The following is a 17,828-nucleotide window of genomic DNA, read 5'->3' on the forward strand; positions in this document are numbered from 1 at the left end:
CCGCGCAGTCAGCCAGCACGCGGCTCTAGGCAGGCTTAGAGGCTAACACCCCCAGCCCCCCCCGAGGCTTTTAGAGGTAGCCGGCCCGGCTGGAAGAAGCGCTCCCATTCCCTCCCAGGGGCTCTGGGCTCCGTCTCTAAGCCCCGGAGACACGGGAACAGGTGGCGGCTGCTTTCCGCCCCCCCTGACCCTTCAGTCGCTTGCAGGCGGAGTGCGGCGCCGGCTTTGCGCCCGGGCTGGGTGGTGCCTGCGGGCAGCTCCTCCCAGGTTCCCCGAGCTGCCTCCGGCCCCGGGTGCTTCTGGCTGTGACTCAGCCACGTGCTGGCGGCTGCAGCTGCCGCCCTGCTCCGCATCCAGGGCCACCCCGAGCGGCTGCAGCGCTCCTGACGGCAGGCGCCCGCGAGGTTGCGGAGCGCGCCCGGATCATGGTAGCGGCCCTGCGCGGGGGAGGGGGCGGCTCCTACGAGCTCCTCCCTCCGCTCAGCCAGAAGGTAACCCGGGCTGGCGGGGATCCGGCCGAGCATTACTGGATGGGAGGATCCATGGCGAGCCCGGCTGGAGACTGAGCCTCGCTCTTCTCGTGCAGCCCGGCAGGGCAGGGATGGGGGCCTGGCGGCAGGCAGCGGACAGGGCGGAGAGCTTGTGCTAGGATCGCCTGGCCTGGGCTGCTACTCTCCGTTCGCTCGCCAGGCAGCTGTGTACAGTGCACAGACCCGCCCCTCCTACCTGCACCGGGTCGGAGCATGCCCCAGCCGGCTAAAGTCACCTAATGGCTGGCTTGGTCGAGCGGTTTCCTTGGAGCAGTTACATGCAATCCCTGCTGGGGGCAGGATCTCGGACTTCGTGGTCCCATTTTTAAACGGAAACCTGGTCGTTATAGAACTGGGGAGGGGGAGTGATCGTGGGATAGGGACAATCTTCTGAGGGCTCTTTAAAATGTGGCTTAGTTAAGTATACCGGCTTGGAAATAGGGGTTAGGACTGCGTCAGGTCCAAGTGAGTCTCACATCCTCTTTCTTCTGGCAGTTGTTTATCCGAGGTACTTTGCACTTCTTGCTCCCTTCACTCTGATAACGCTAAGTGACTCTCACATCACCTTTCTTTCGGATGCCTTGTAACATTCCACCCCTGTACCCTAACACCCCCCTCCCCAAACAAAACAAAACGTGCTAGGAACCTTGCACTTTTTGCTTCCTCCACTTTGATAAATCTTTCCTGCTATCACTCTTTTTATCTTTTTAGGATTCTCCCTGTCCTATGTACTTTCTTTCCTCCCCTTTACATTCTCTTTGTTTCTCCCTCAGGTTAGTATTAGAATAAGTAAAATCCCATGAACAGAATGAAAACTGATTTCAGAGTGAGAGAAATCAACAAGAGGATGCTTCATTTCTGTGTTTATCTTTCCCTTCTCATCCCTTTTCTGTATTGTCTGTATAATTATAAGCCTTTTTGGGCAGAGATGGTCTCTCACTACATGTTTGAACAGTGCTTAACACAATGGGACCTGAAGTAATACTTGAATATGGAGAGAAAAAAAACAACACTTTACAGTCTTAGATTAGAATTACAATATCAGGGCCTGAGTGGTACACATGTAAAAGGATGTGCAGGCTGTAGTTTGAATCTAAGTGAGAGACTGGTGTGAAATGAATACATATGTTATGGCCTAAAACATATTGTAATACATTAAAATAATTTAAATTAAATTTAAAAAAAACAAGCAGTACCTGTTGACTGCCAAATTGTAAAGAAAATCAAACCATTGGCTTGGTGTAAGTCTCTGGAGAAACACTTGCAACCAGAGTTTGTAAAGCTAACTAGCTTTTGACAGCAGTACCTTTTTTTCAGGGGCAAAGTATATTTTCCTTATTTCACTTTATTCAACCGGTTAGTTCAAAGACTAGTTCACTTAAAAAGTTAAAAGAAACCAGCTGGGAGTTCAAAATGTAAAGCTTGTTTTCCTCTTCCATTCTTTGAATAAAAACTGGGTGCATGAGGATGTGATCTGCTGGTTCTAAAATCTTGAAGAACATGTCATTTCAATTCACTGACTACAGATACTACTTTGATTGTTTAAGAAATCATTTAGTTTTAAATGACAAGCATGTTTTAATAAACTTTGATAAACTTTTTTCTTATTTATCCAGCTCATTTAAGGTACCAGTAATTTTATTTAGCAATTAAAACATTTTAAATGGTGTTTTTGTGCATTTCTGATTAAATTGGAATTTACAGCTTGACAAATCACATACGAAAAAAATTAAACATCATCTAGTAAAAAGAAAAAAGCACCACTCACCAGTTTATCAAATAATAAATCTAATATTTAAGAATTCAAATAAAAATAAATTAAATTATATAATTGCTCAAATAAATGTGTATAGATATAGTGTGTCCTCCTGGTTAACAAAAAGAAGCTCCAAATTTAGTGTGAAGGCTATATTTAGTTGCAAATCAACATGTTTTAATGGTTACAAACCAATGAGTATCAGTCTTTAGGAAAATAACTAAAAAATACAAATTCAAAGCAAGATTAAAATCAGTTATTTAAATGATTGCTTTCTTGCTGATTTAAATTATGATTTAAATCTGTGATTTATATCAAGCTACCTTGATGATAACACTGAATCATTAGTGTTATGGTAATAACTGCACTCAGAATATGTCCTCTATCCTTAGTAAAAAGTGCTGTTGCCTCTGGATAAAATATTTTTAGAAATTTTTAATTGAGCAATGATTTTCTTGATTGCACTGCAACTTTGGAGACTCAGTCAACCCCTTAAGGGTCTGTGTGTATTACAAATGTAAAAAGTTAGCAAAGAAACATTTCCTTAATTATCAACATCATCATCAGAAAGTGCCTTCACTTCAGATAATTCTCTGTTTCCCCTTCCTCACTCCCCAAATTGGAAAAATTCCCTAATTTGAAAAATTCAGAACAACTCATAGGGCTTAAAGGTTATCTTGTTGCTCAGTCACCATATCACTTGGCTCATGGAAGAGCACCTCCATGAGCTAGGAATGGGAAACCAGTCTATGTAACAAGATGGTAATGCTGTGTAACAAAACTGAACAACAAAAATTAACTAGTAGCAAAAGTAACACCTACTATTATTATAATTGAAAAAATAGTGATTCTCATTGTTTTGAGGCTTTAATACAGTGAAGGATGAAAAATACAAAAATAGGAAAATGTGCTTATGAAAGCACAAAGATTGGCAGAGGAACTCTGAAACAGCTGTAATATCTAAAAGTACTTTTAACTTGATTAGATTTCAGGTTATTGCTTTTAAATAGTGTCAGTGTCAGAAAGTGAAAATGTTAATGACTGGTATGAGACAGTGCTGCAAATTTGTTCTAACATACATCCTTTGAATTAATGGGAAGGCAAGGGATGAATATCAGTTCAGAGTTTGGCCCAGTGAGTCTTCCTTTGAAGTGTTTTCTTGTGGAGTCCTATGCATCTCCTGTTAAAAGTTCGTCACAATTTTGCTACATATAGAAATGGGAGCATGACTGGGCCAAGAGTAAGAGACAGGCTGATTACTTCAGATTTGTATCATGCACTTGAATGATAAAAGTACAATATTTATAATCCAGCAATACTAATTAACCTTTACAGATATTAACAATTTATGGAGGGTGAGTTTCTTTATTTGAGAATTACATATGGGAAGATATTTTTTAAAAAGGAGATCTTTAATTAGTCTGTTTCTTGGATTATCATTGATTATTTGGTGTTGCTTGTGTCAAAGTTAGATTCAGGACTCACAATTTGTCAGACCACTCTGTTTTATTAGCAGAGCGCTCTGCTAATACACCCAGATAACATGTGAGTGCCATGCAAGGCTTAACCTACTTTATTTATACAGATAAAAAGGGTGCAAACTTAACAAGATAAAGGGAACAGAACTGATAGGTTTACCTGGGGCTAGACACACATATCTTATTTCCTTATTAACTCTTACCGATTTCCTGCTAATGTTCCACCATTAGCTTAAGTGGACCCATATTTCCATACCTTAATGTTTCTCTTCCTGGCAACTTTATTTCAACATTTCTCATTCCTGCGTAAAGGAACTTACAGCCCATTGAATCAAGTAGCCTTAAACCTCTCTCTCATTCCATGTGTCTTCTGTGTTAAAGAAAGAAGGAGAAATAAGTGTGGCACGGGGTCATGATGAACAGATAATCATAGCAATAAATTCTAGTATTCAGGTCTAGTTTTTTGTGTTACCTAGAAAATATAGGTTATGTCACTGGAATATTAAATATGAAGCACATTTATTTTTAGTTACAACTTTGTGTACTGAACTTGGAGTTTATTATCTGAGATCTATAAATTTAACTCACATTAACACTGATCCAAGGGAGAATGGATATCTTAATGCCTAATTTTCTGAGAAAAAATGTGAAGTACAGATTCATTTCCCTCTTCCCTTCAAATAACATGAATTGTTTGGTTTGTTTTTATTAATAGAAATGCAGTCCTGAAGAAAATGCTTCCTTCTTCAGTAAGATAACATATTCCTGGTACAGCAGGTGAGAATTTAAGTTATTTATTGGTGCTTATGCACAGTTGGTTTAGACACAAGTCATACATGCATTCCATCCATTTATGCAGCTTGGCATTTTAATCCAGAATGAGAGTGCTATTAGAACAGTGTTCTAAAGCCAGAATTTACAATTACTATAAGTCACTTCTTAACAATTACTTCCTAATGTACTGGTCCTGTAGTTCTAGACACATACTAATTTGTTAGGCTGCCTGATTCTTAATAGTAACAAAAGATAATGTTTAATCTTAAACATTAATTAATTAACAGTTATAAAGTGCTCTAAGTCAGTGGGAGCTATTCACAAGATCCCCTTCATTAGAAAATAGACACATATATTTCTCAGTATTGTGTGTGGCAATACAATTACAAGAGTAAATATTTTAATGTGACCTACAAAGAATTAGCCAAGTAACCCTGTTAATCAGTTATATGACTAATTTCCTGTGTATTCTTCTTTAATGTTTGTTCTCTTCTTCCCTTCAAGTCATGTGTCATTCTAAACAAGTGATTAAAAGAACTCTCTCCTCTTAGGTATAGCGTACCTTCATATGAACTGAAAGCTCAGCTATGTCAGGTTGGGCTGCCTATTGTCATTTAACATTCAGTAGGGTATTTCAAGCAACTTCACATGTTTTGTCTCCTGACTGTTACTCATTATTAGCACTACTTCTACATCATGTGCTTCCTTTGGAAATACTGTCAGTCAAAATAAACAGTAAGGCATGTAAGTGTATAGTGTAAGCCTATAGTCCTGAGAGAGAGGAATATTAATAATATGATTAAAGTCAGTTTACAAGTAACAGTTGCTTTTTGCTTTGTTCTACATTACTATTGTAATATTCTTAAACTTTAGTATCTGATTCTTTTTGCTTAGCCTAATTTCAAGCTTTCACATTATATGGTGAAAACCTAACTCCATTAAAGTTAATGGGAGTTGTGTCATTGATTTCAGTGGACCCAGGATTTAATCCATGATCTTGAATACAGTAATGTTGCAAGTTAAAGTTTTCAGTTCTCACATAATTTGCATAAAATTTATAACTCCTCATTTTTATCACAGACATAAACTTATGAATATTAAGTTCACAACTTTCTTCAAAAATAGAAAGGTCCAAATTTTGTTTAAGGTTTTGATTTTCTTGTCTGCCTCTGCAAAACTTGGTGATGGAAAAGGTTACCTGTGTGCTTTATATACACGCATATATGCTATAATCTCCTTGCAGGAGCGTTTTAGGATTTCTGTAAAATAATCCCTCACAACTTGTTGCAATTTAAACTCTAAAAAGTGTCCTCATTGGAGAGCCATAAAAGATTTATTTAAAATGTTGTCTTAGTAGATAACGTTTTAAATTAATCATGTATTACTCTCCAGTAAAGTGTAGTTGCAGTCTTCTCAGTCCCGGAATATTAGAGAGACAAGGTGGGCATAGATGACTCATGCCGCCCCATACTGGTGGAGCACAATCTAAAGGGGAGGACATGTGACCGCCTCATGTGTCTCCTCTCCCCAGTGACCCCCCCGCCCTGTGCCCAGTCTGGGGCTGCCATACTCCCCCTCCCCCAATGTTACCTGTAGGGGGAGGCTCTGTCCTTCTCTCCCCACATGTCCCCCCCAGCATGTTCGGCTGCTCTTCTTGGCAGCCAGGTGAGGAGTGGGACGGAGCTACTTCTGCCTGAGAGAGCCTGGCTAGGAGGCAGTGGCAGCCTGCACCCTGCCCTGGCTCAGCTGCCAGGGACAGGGACAGGGGCTGAACATGCTGGGAGGTACAGAGAGGCTCCGGCTCGCTCGGCCCCTGTCAGCAGGGCCTGGGTGGGGGACAGGGACAGAGGCCGAGCAAGCTGGAGCTCCCTCTCCACCCCTGCTCCTGCTGAAGCCCCGTGCCCCGGGAGGTGTGTCCTGTGGGGCTGAAGCCCCAAGACTCCTCTCCTCACGTTACTTGGGGTTCTTTCAACCCAAAGTGCTTGGTAACTTTTACTTTGTGCGAGGAGGTGTTAGGGGAGTCACAGCCATCCAACCAATAGATGGTTGGCACAAACAGGACAACACAAGAGTGCTTTCACTTAAAGCTAAACTTTACTAGTCTCAAGCACTTACACTCGCCTGCAACAAGATTAGTGAAACACCCCGAACCCTTGATAATTACCAAAGCTGAGTGTGGCTCTAGAGTGGCACAGTGGCAGCCTGTCTGCCGATGGGGAACAGAAGATGCATCCAGAGGGAGCGACCAGTCCCCAAATGAGTCCCCTTATTTATACATTAGTAATAGAATGACATGTCCTTTAAAGAAACCTTGGTAAGTAAGCAGTTTCAATGATCAAGCAAGAGGCTCCTGTCATAACTGTCCTACTCAGATCTGAACCTTAGAGTTCAGAACATGAGAAGCTAGCATGAAACCTCCAAACTTAATTTCCAGCTTGGATCTGATATCGCTGCCACCAGCCAGAATTCCAGTGTCTGGCTCACTTTGGTCTCCCCAAAACCTTCCCTGGGGAACCCCCAAGACTCAGATGCCCTGAGTCTCACCACAAAGGGAAATAACCCACTTCCCTTCCCCCTCTTCCCCTCCAGGTGTTCCCTCCCTGGGTTCCTGGAGAGATATACAGATTCAAGCTCCGTGAATCTAAACAAAGGGATTTCACCCTCTTTACCTCCTCCCAGATTTCCCCACCCTGGGTACTCCAGGAGATTCCCTGCTTCAAGTCCTTGAAACACAAGTACCGAGAGATCACATCTCTCTTCCCCCTCACCCAGAGGGTATGCAAAGTCAGGCTTAGTAAATCTAACACAAAGAGATTTTCCCCCTCCCTTCGTTTCTTAGCCTTAACCAGTGAAAAACACTTAAACAGAAAGCTTTATATAAAAAGAAAGAAAAAGACATAAAATGGTCTCTGTATCAAGGTGACAATATACAGGGTCAATTGCTTAAAAGAAAAAATGAATAAACAGCCTTATCCAAAAAGAATACAATTTAAAACATTCCAGCGGCTACACACATGTAAATAAAAAAAAACAATATAAACCTATTGTCTTACTATCCTTGTACTTACAACTTGGAAACAGAATATTAGAAAACTTGGAGATAGAGAGATCACTCCCAGAGCCCAGAGGGTCACCAAACCAAGACAAAGAACAAAGAACTCACACCCAAAACTTCCCTCCACTCAGATTTTAAAAAGTCTTGTTTCCTGATTGGTCCTCTGGCCAGGTGTTTGGTTCCTTTTGTTAACCCTTTACAGGTAAAAGAACATTAACCCTTAGCTATCTGTTTATGACATGCCCCCCAAATTGCAGACAGTGGGGAACCTCACTGGCGGCGATTTCCTCCTAGAACTTTAAAATAAACAGATTAATACAACACATGCACCTTTACATATACCACTAAGTATATAACTAACAGACTTTTACATTTTAAGAACACTTTTTAACTACTGGATTCTGGGAAACTTTCACAAGAGAGTGCATCAGCTACTTTGTTAGAAGCTCCTGAAATGTGCTGAATTTCAAAATCAAAATCTTGGAGAGCCAAACTCCAACGAAGAAGTTTCTTGTTGTTCCCCTTGGCAGTATGAAGCCACTTTAGCGCAGCATGGTCAGTTTGTAGCTGGAACCGCCGTCCCCAAACATATGGGCGTAGCTTTTCCAGGGTGTACACAATGGCGTAGCATTCCTTTTCACTGACTGACCAGTGACTTTCCCTCTCAGACAGTTTCTTGCTGAGAAACACGACAGGATGGAAGTTGTGATCCGTTGCTTCCTGCATGAGAACTGCTCCTATACCACGCTCAGATGCATCTGTGGTGACTAGGAATGGCTTGTCAAAGTCCAGGGCCCTGAGCACAGGGTCAGACATGAGCATCGCCTTAAGTTGGGTAAAGGCCTTTTGACACTCATCAGTCCACTTAACTGCATTTGGCTGGGTCTTTTTGGTCAGGTCGGTCAGTTGGGCAGCGATTTGGCTGTAGTGTGGTACAAATCGCCTGTAGTACCCGGCCAAGCCTAAGAAGGATTGAACCTGTTTCTTTGACTTTGAGACAGGCCACTTTTGGATAGCATCCACCTTGGCCTGTAGGGGGTTTATGGTTCCTCGACCCACCTGGTATCCCAGGTAAGTCACTCTGTTTTGGCATATTTGACACTTTTTGGCCTTAACCGTTAGTCCTGCCTGTCTGATTCGCTCAAAGACCTTTTCCAGGTGTTCTAGGTGTTCGGGCCAGGAGTCAGAAAAGATGGCCACATCATTGAGGTAGGCAACTGCATATTCGCCCAGTCCTGCTAGTAGACCATCTACCAGCCTCTGGAAGGTGGCGGGTGCATTTCGCAGCCCGGAAGGAAGGACATTAAATTCATACACCATTGCATGGGTGATGAATGCTGACCTCTCTTTGGCAGGTTCATCTAGTGGTACTTGCCAGTACCCCTTGGTTAAGTCTATTGTAGAGATGAACTGGGCCCGTCCCAACTTTTCCAACAGCTCATCGGTGCGTGGCATTGGATAGTTGTCCGGACGAGTAACCACATTTAGCTTACGGTAGTCCACGCAAAAGCCTATTTCCCCATCTGGTTTGGGTACCAGAACCACTGGAGATGCCCATGCACTGGTAGATGAGCATATTATACCCATCTGTAGCATGTTCTGGATCTCCCGTTCTATAGCAGCTTGGGCATGAGGAGACACCCGGTAGGGTGGGGTTCTAATTGGGTGAGCATTACTTGTGTCAATGGAGTGGTATGCCCGTTCAGTCCATCCTGGGGTGGCTGAGAACAATGGGACAAAGCTAGTGCACAGCTCCTTGATTTGTTGCCCCTGCAGATATTCCAGGGTTGTGGAGAGGTTCACCTCTTCCATGCCACCGTCTTTTTTCCCTTTGTTGTAGACACCTTCAGGCCACTCAGCATCATCTCCCTGGATTGTAAACTGACAAACCTGTAAGTCTCTGGAATAGAAAGGCTTGAGAGAATTAACATGGTACACTCTGGATTTTAGAGAGGAATTGGGAAATGCTATGAGGTAGTTAACAGCTCCCAGGCGCTCTTGGACCGTGAATGGCCCTTCCCATGATGCTTCCATCTTATGGGTCTGTTGCGCCTTCAAGACCATAACCTGGTCTCCTACTTTGAAGGAACGTTCTCTGGTATGTTTGTCATACCAGGCCTTTTGCTCTTCCTGAGAATTTTTTAGGTTTTCTTTAGCAAGCGCTAAAGAGTGTCGGAGGGTGCTTTGTAGGTTGCTTGCAAAGTCCAGAATGTTAGTTCCTGGAGAAGGCATAAACCCCTCCCATTGCTGCTTCACCAGCTGTAATGGCCCCTTAACCTCATGGCCATACACAAGTTCAAATGGTGGAAACCCTAAACTGGGATGTGGTACAGCCCTGTAGGCAAAAAGCAATGCTGCAACACTAGGTCCGAATTATTGGAGTGTTCGTTGACGAATTTATGTATCATGGACCCCAAATTTCCATTAAACCTTTCGACCAGGCCATTGGTTTGATGGTGGTACGGGGTGGCAACCAAGTGGTTCACCCCATGAGTTTCCCATAGTTCTTTCATGGTCTCTGCCAGGAAATTAGATCCTGAATCTGTAAGGATGTCGGAGGGCCAACCTACCCTGGCAAAAATGTCAGTTAGGGCCTGGCACACAGCTTTAGCCCTGGTGTTGCCTAGAGCTACTGCTTCCGGCCATCGGGTAGCAAAGTCCATGAAAGTCAGTACGTACTGCTTTTCTCTGGATGTCTTTTTTGTGAAAGGACCCAGAATATCCACAGCTACTCGCTGAAATGAGACCTCAATTATGGGGAGTGGCTGGAGAGGGGCATTGACCTGGTCTTGGGGCTTTCCCACCCTTTGGCATACCTCACAAGACCGGACATATTTGGCAACGTCCTTGCCCATCCCCTCCCAGTGGAAGGACTTCCCCAACCGGTCCTTGGTTCTGTTCACCCCAGCATGGCCACTGGGATGATCATGGGCTAATCTTAAGAGCTTTTTCCTGTACTTAGTTGGAACCACCAACTGTTTTTGTGGATGCCAGTCTTTCTGGTGTCCACCAGAAAGAGTCTCCTTGTATAAAAGTCCTTGTTCTACAACAAACCGGGATCGATTAGAAGAGCTGAGAGGCGGTGGGGTGCTCTGTGCCGCTGCCCGAACTTTTTGAAGGCTGTCATCTGCTTCCTGCTCAGTCTGGAACTGTTCCCTTGAGGCTGGGGACACCAGTTCTTCCTCAGACTGGGGACTTGGGGTTGGTCCTTCTGGAAGCGATGTAGGTGATGGGGTTGTTTCCGTTGCTGGTGAACCGCTCTCCAGTGGTGCACCTGGGGGTATTTCAGGCTCTGGCTGAGCCTCGTCGGTATGGTTGTCTGTTGCGTCTGCCAGTTCTGGCTCACTGGCGCCTTCTGACGGTGAGGTTGAAGATGTGGTTGCGATTGCTGGCGCTGGTGCTGGTTTTGGGGGCTGTTCCAGTTCCGGGCCTGGGACTGGAGGTGCTGTGGCTGTTTCCGTTGTTGGCAGGGAATCCAGGTCCACCACCTCTGTCTGGGTAGCACAGACGGGTTTCCTGTGGGTGGTTCAGGAACAGGAATGGGTCTGGAAGCTTGCCTGGTTTGGCTACGTGTAACCATTCCCACTCTCTTGGCCCGCTTCACCTGGTTGGCCAAATCTTCCCCCAGTAGCATGGGGATGGAATAATTGTCATAGACTGCAAAAGTCCACCTTCCTGACCAGCCTTTGTACTGGACAGGCAGTTCAGCTGTAGGCAAGTCTACAGCTTGTGACATGAAGGGGTAAATTGTCACTTGGGCCTCTGGGTTGATGAATTTGGGGTCGACGAAGGATTGGTGGATAGCTGACACTTGTGCCCCCGTGTCTCTCCACGCAGTAACCTTCTTTCCGCCCACTCTCAAATTTTCCCATCGCTCCAAGGGTATTTGAGAGGCATCTGGGCCTGGGGATCTTTTGGGTGATGGTGGTGTAATGACTTGCACCCGGTTGGGGTTCTTTAGGCAGTTGGCCTTTATATGTCCCAGTTCATTACACTTAAAGCATCTTCCAGCTGACTGGTCACTGGATCAAGGTGAGTTACTGGAGACTGGAGAGGTGGAAGAATAGGGTGTCTGTGGCTTTCCTTGGGTTGTAGGAGGGGTCTTGGGTTGCTCTCGCTTGTAGGGTTTCTTGTCGGTGTTCCCCTTGGGGTATTAATTCCCCTTGACAGTAGCTTTCTTGCTTTCTGCCACTTCCATTCATTTGGCTCCAATCTCCCCCGCCTCGGTGAGATTTTTGGGTTTTCCATCTTGTATGTACCGTGTTATGTCCTCAGGAACACCATCCAAGAACTGCTCCATTTGTATGAGGAGGTGCAGTTCGTCTATGGATTTAACATTGTTTCCTGATATCCAGGCCTCATAATTTTTCCCAACGTAGTAGGCGTGTCTGGGAAATGACACATCTGGTTTCCACTTTTGGGTTCTGAAACGCCGACGGGCATGATTCGGGGTTATCCCCATTCTGAATCTGGCCTTGGTTTGAAACAGTTTATAATCGTTCATTCTGTCCTTTGGCATTTCAGTCGCCACCTCTGCTAAGGGTCCACTGAGCTGTGACCTCAGCTCTACCATGTACTGGTCTTCAGGGATGCTGTACCCAAGACAGGCTCTCTCAAAATTTTCTAAAAAGGCCTCAGGGTCATCACCTGCCTTGTAGGTGGGAAATTTCTTGTGCTGTGGAACAATAATTGGCGAAGGGTTGTTAGGATTGCCTGGAGCATGCTGCCCAGCCTACGCTAACTCCAGTTCATGCTTACTCTGTTTTTCCCTCTCTTCACTTTCTTTTTGTTGTTTTTCCATTTCTCGGCGATGGGCCACCTCTTCTTCTTTTAGTTTTCTGTGGTGGGCTGCATTTTTGGCTTCTTGTTCTCTTTTATGGGCTGCCTGTTTGATGTTTTCTTCCTTTTCTTTCAGTTCTACCTCTTTTTCTCTTTTTTCCATTTGTCGCCTGTGGTCTGCTTCTTTGATTTGTACCTCTGCCTCCATTTTTGCCTTGTAAGTCATGGTTCCTGTTTTCTTGTGCTGAGGTGCCCTCTGGTGTTTATTGTTTGAACTGCTGGCTCTCTGTTGTCTCCTGGGGTCTAGCAACAGTGCCTTTTTTTTTCCTTCCTCTAGCTAATCTTTTAAATGTAAAGTAAGATCAGAAAAACCACTTTATTTGCATGTGTGTTGTGCTGGGTACTTGACTCTCAATCGGAGTGCTATAGTTTAACAAAAGACCCCTTGTCAACCTTAATAGTTCCTTGCTTAATATGCAAGCCAAACTGCAACCAGAGAACAGAAAAAAAAATTCTCCCTGGCTCTTTTTAAACCCACCCTTTCTCTCTGCATAAAAGCCCTAGCAGAGAAAAAGAAAATAATATTCCTACTGGCTTCTGGATTCTTATCTTATCCCACACCACTGCCACTCATGTCATAACTGTCCTACTCAGATCTGAACCTTAGAGTTCAGAACATGAGAAGCTAGCATGAAACCTCCAAACTTAATTTCCAGCTTGGATCTGATATCACTGCCACCAGCCAGAATTCCAGTGTCTGGCTCACTTTGGTCTCCCCAAAACCTTCCCTGGGGAACCCCCAAGACTCAGATGCCCTGAGTCTCACCACAAAGGGAAATAACCCACTTCCCTTCCCCCTCTTCCCCTCCAGGTGTTCCCTCCCTGGGTTCCTGGAGAGATATACAGATTCAAGCTCCGTGAATCTAAACAAAGGGATTTCACCCTCTTTACCTCCTCCCAGATTTCCCCGCCCTGGGTACTCTAGGAGATTCCCTGCTTCAAGTCCTTGAAACACAAGTACCGAGAGATCAAATCTCTCTTCCCCCTCACCCAGAGGGTATGCAAAGTCAGGCTTAGTAAATCTAACACAAAGAGATTTTCCCCCTCCCTTCGTTTCTTAGCCTTAACCAGTGAAAAACACTTAAACAGGTCTTAAAAAGAAAGCTTTATATAAAAAGAAAGAAAAAGACATAAAATGGTCTCTGTATCAAGGTGACAATATACAGGGTCAATTGCTTAAAAGAAAAAATGAATAAACAGCCTTATCCAAAAAGAATACAATTTAAAACATTCCAGCGACTACACACATGTAAATACAAAAAAAACAATATAAACCTATTGTCTTACTATCCTTGTACTTACAACTTGGAAACAGAATATTAGAAAACTTGGAGATAGAGAGATCACTCCCAGAGCCGAGAGGATCACCGAACCAAGACAAAGAACAAAGAACTCACACCCAAAACTTCCCTCCACCCAGATTTTAAAAAGTCTTGTTTCCTGATTGGTCCTCTGGTCAGGTGTTTGGTTCCCTTTGTTAACCCTTTACAGGTAAAAGACATTAACCCTTAGCTATCTATTTATGACAGCCCCTTCTGATTATTATAATAAAAAATAATAATTGGAGATATACCAATCTCCTAGAACTGGAAGGGACCTTGAAAGGTCATTGAGTCCAGCCCCCTGCCTTCACTAGCAGGATCAAGTACTGATTTTTGCCCCGGATCCCTAAGTGGCCCCCTCAAGGATTGAGCTCACAACCCTGAGTTTAGTAGGCCAATGCTCAAACCACTGAGCTTATCCCTCCCCCTAATGACCAGGTGTGGGTTTTTCCAGAACTTGCAGCCTTGAGACCTCAATAGACATTCGTGGGGCATACCCTGCTCTTTGAAAACGCATGTATAAGCAACTTCAACACAATTCTTATCAGGAAGGACAAGCTGCCCTTTCTGTGGCACCCAAAACCCTCTCCCCTCCTGCCTTGGTTAAGCTGAGGTTGCTGAATAGCCAATTTACAGCTTGCTGACTAGGCCGCCTTGAACAATAAGCTATAGTGGTTCAAGCATTACTGGTATGCCAAAGTCTCCCCATGCACTCACTGGGCAAAAGCCCCTACCCCACCACTCTGCTGCAAGGCAGAGGTCTGGAGCTTCCTCCACCCTCCCTTCCCGGGCCTGGTAGGTGGAAAATGGGATGGGGGCATGGAGGGCTCCGCAAGCCGCACTTTAACTGTAAAAGAGCCGCATGCAGTTTGGCCACCACTGTAATAAGCCATAAATCCAGTGTTTCTGATCAGTCCATGATTTTTTGTCTCTAGCAAAGTAATTAATTTAAGCACCCAGGCTCGTCTTTTGAAAGTGTTGTGGAGCTTTCCTTTGAGGATGAGAACTGAGAGGTCAGAAATCGCTTTGTGGAAAGTATTCACCCAGAGGTGATGGGATGTTTTTGTCTTTTATCATTTTCCTGTGTGAGTTCATTTGCGGGCATAGTGATTGTCTGGCTTCACCCACATAGTTGTTATTAGGGCTCTTAGTGCACTGGATGAGGTATGCTAATGTTGTGATAGGCATGTATAGGATCCCTGGATCTTGAAAGGTGTGTTGTTGGGGGTGTTGATCACTGTAGCAGTGGAGATATGTCTGCAGGTTTTGCATCAGCTGTTCAGGCAAAGTCTGGTGCTGCTTTGAGTTTATGTGTCCTGGTCTGCAGGGAGCTTGCTTTTTGATGATGAGCTTGGAGAGGTCGGGAGGTTATCTGAAAGCCAGAAGCAGGGGCATTCAGGAAAGATTTCTTTCAGGATGGGATCTCCATCGAGTATAGGTTGTAGTTCCATGATGATACACCATCTGGGTTCCAATGTGGGGTTGTATGTGATGACTAGGGATGTGTAATCAGAGGGGATTTTATTTCTGTACTGAAGCAGGTTCTCTCAGGTATTTGGGTGGCCTGTTCCATGATGTGATCTACTACTCTGGTGGAGTGTCCTTGTTTGGCAGAGGTGGTTTTAAGTGTGTTTAGGTCTATATCTGTGACTTTCTCCTCTGAGCATATTCTGTGGTATCTGAGTGCCTGGCTGTAGATAACAGATTTATTGGTGTGTTTGGGATGGCTACTAGATCTATGAACGTGCGTGTCGGGGTCCGTGGTTTTCTTTTATATGGTTATCTGAATGGTTCCATTGTGTAAGATGATGATGGTGGCCAGGAAATTGATTCTAGTGTGAGTGTGTTCCAGGGAGAGTTTAATGGATAGGTGGTGGGCGTTCAAGTTGTGGTGGAAATCTATGAGGGAGTTTAAGCTGTTTGTCTGTATCTGTTCCACCTTGCATTTTTGCTATGATGCTAGGAGTTCCTTTCCCAGACCTGAAGAAGAGCTCTGTGGGGCTCGAAAGCTTGTCTCTGACTAACAGAAGTTGGTCCAATAAAAGATATTGCCTCACACACCGTGTCTCTCCAGTAAAGGACACTTAGGGATTAAATAATATTAGGCTTCTGCAGTCTAAACTGGGAAATCTCAAACTGATTATTACATAACTAACTCATAACATTTCATCATGCTTCCATGGGACTCAGAATGAGATGAAGGCAATCTGGGGCTTTAGGCGCAACCCAAAATGGGCCCTTCAATGGACTCATCTGTCTTTTGGGGAAGCACCAGAATTCAGAATTGAGACCAGTGTGGCAGTTCACTGCTCGTAGCGGTATTGTTTCAGGTTTTCTCCTGACTCAGACAGGTACCGTTATACTCAGGTCACTTTTTCAAAATTTTCTTTGAATACCTGATGTCTAGAAACTTTTTTTTTTTAAATGAATGCTGAAATTCTGATCTTACCACCTGACTCCAGGAGTTAGGACTCTAAGCAGTGACCTAAAGTATGTGTGCCTTCATCTTGCCATGTTGGGACCCCGGTAGACCTATGCAGTGACATCTGGTTGATTCATTTCTGTTGCTTTCCAAACTTTTGGAACTTTCTTAAACAATTAATTGACTTTGACATCAGCATTCATTTTTGTAGATTTTCCCATTTGGTTGCTCTGCCCCATGTCCAGCCAGTCATGCCCCCAAAACCTATAGGTTCCTTTCATTGTTCTTGTGGGGGGATTCCTGTGGATTCAGGGTGATTACGACCATTATTTACACCCATTTCAGCTCTTCTATTTCTAACAGCAAAGGAGATAATATGGCCCAAAATTTAAACAAATCAAGATCTGTTGTAAGCTTATTGCAGACTTATACTAAAACCCAATTTCTGTTTGTCCCCAAGTACCCTGATTAAGGGTGAGTCACAGCAGAGTGGGATCCTATTATAAAGACTAACATTTTCTCTGTAGATCAGCGTAAGTGGACGGTCACTAACAAGATTTGCTGTTGAAATAACTAGAAATTTTTATTCTCCTTAACTTCATAACTACAAATGGATGCTGAAATGCAGGTTTTCCTCATTGAGGGTGTTCAGGTCTGGGGATTTCAGTTTCAGTATAGTCAAGTTGACTTTAGGTGGGGTCCACAATTTTGCCTTTTATATTATACATACTCTATTTATTATTGTGAATGTACAGTTTATTTATAAGTATTGTATTATGTGTATAAAGCTTCTCAGTTAGGATTCCTGTTTAATTTGGCTGCTTTATGTTTCTTGTAATAGTTCACTTGTTAAAGTGATTATTTTCCTTTCAGAATAATAACTTTAGGCTATAAGAAACCATTGGAAAGAGAGGACCTGTTTGAATTGAATGAAAGTGACTCTCCGTATACTGTATGTCCTAACTTTGAAAAGCATTGGAGGAAGGAACTCTTAAAGGCAACAAAAGGATTAAAGGTAATGATGATAGCAATAAGTAACATCACTAACCATTACCTTTTTCTAAATTTATATTAGGCATCCCAAAAAATCCTTGTCAAAACTTAATTAAATTCTTGTAAAGATTTAAATCAAATATCTTCAGAGCACCCCATAGATTTCCATACAGTCTGCCCTCCCTTGATTGGTGCAGTAGTTCAGAATACTAGACAAAAATGCTTCAGTGTATGTGTTTAGCTCCCATTAGCAATGGTAATGAGTCTTGCTTGAAGCCAGTGGTTTTCAGCCTGTTGTCTGCGGGTCCACAGACTGTGTCAAAGGGGTCTGTGAAAGATGACTATAAAAATACAATGTTTCAGCTCCCAGAAAAGGGAAGTGGTGTCATTACCATATATGCCCACAGTTTAGCACCCTTTCTCACGCTGCATTAAATGCCGTGCTGAGCACATGCAATATTTATAGTTGAATTCTGTTCAGTCAATTTTCCGTCTAAAACTTCTATGGTAGGGGTCCATGGACTACAGGTTGAATTTCCAAAGGAGTCCACACCTCCATTTGAAATTCAGGAGCCCACAAATGAAATAAGGTTGAAAATCACTGCTCTAAGCAAAAAACAATTGTATAAGGTTCTGGCAACACTTGTGCACCATTGCAA

The 17,828-nt window shown here is 43.6% G+C and overlaps 1 protein-coding gene across 2 annotated transcripts in view; it reads left to right on the plus strand.

The window, feature by feature from the left end:
* Nucleotides 1-413: 413 nt before the first annotated feature.
* Nucleotides 414-17,828, plus strand: part of LOC127052762 (multidrug resistance-associated protein 1-like) — a 60,808-nt gene continuing 43,393 nt past the window's right edge. For both annotated transcript variants that reach the window (XR_007774886.1, XM_050956743.1), the window contains exons 1-3: nt 414-491; nt 4,480-4,541; nt 17,050-17,191. Coding sequence is in view for 1 of the 2 variants with exons in the window: in XM_050956743.1 (XP_050812700.1) it covers nt 426-491; nt 4,480-4,541; nt 17,050-17,191 (270 nt within the window). In the remaining variant the exon portion in view is untranslated. The remainder of the gene's footprint in view (nt 492-4,479; nt 4,542-17,049; nt 17,192-17,828) is intronic.

Source organism: Gopherus flavomarginatus, chromosome 1 (genome assembly GCF_025201925.1).
Source record: "Gopherus flavomarginatus isolate rGopFla2 chromosome 1, rGopFla2.mat.asm, whole genome shotgun sequence".
NCBI lineage: Eukaryota > Metazoa > Chordata > Testudines > Testudinidae > Gopherus > Gopherus flavomarginatus.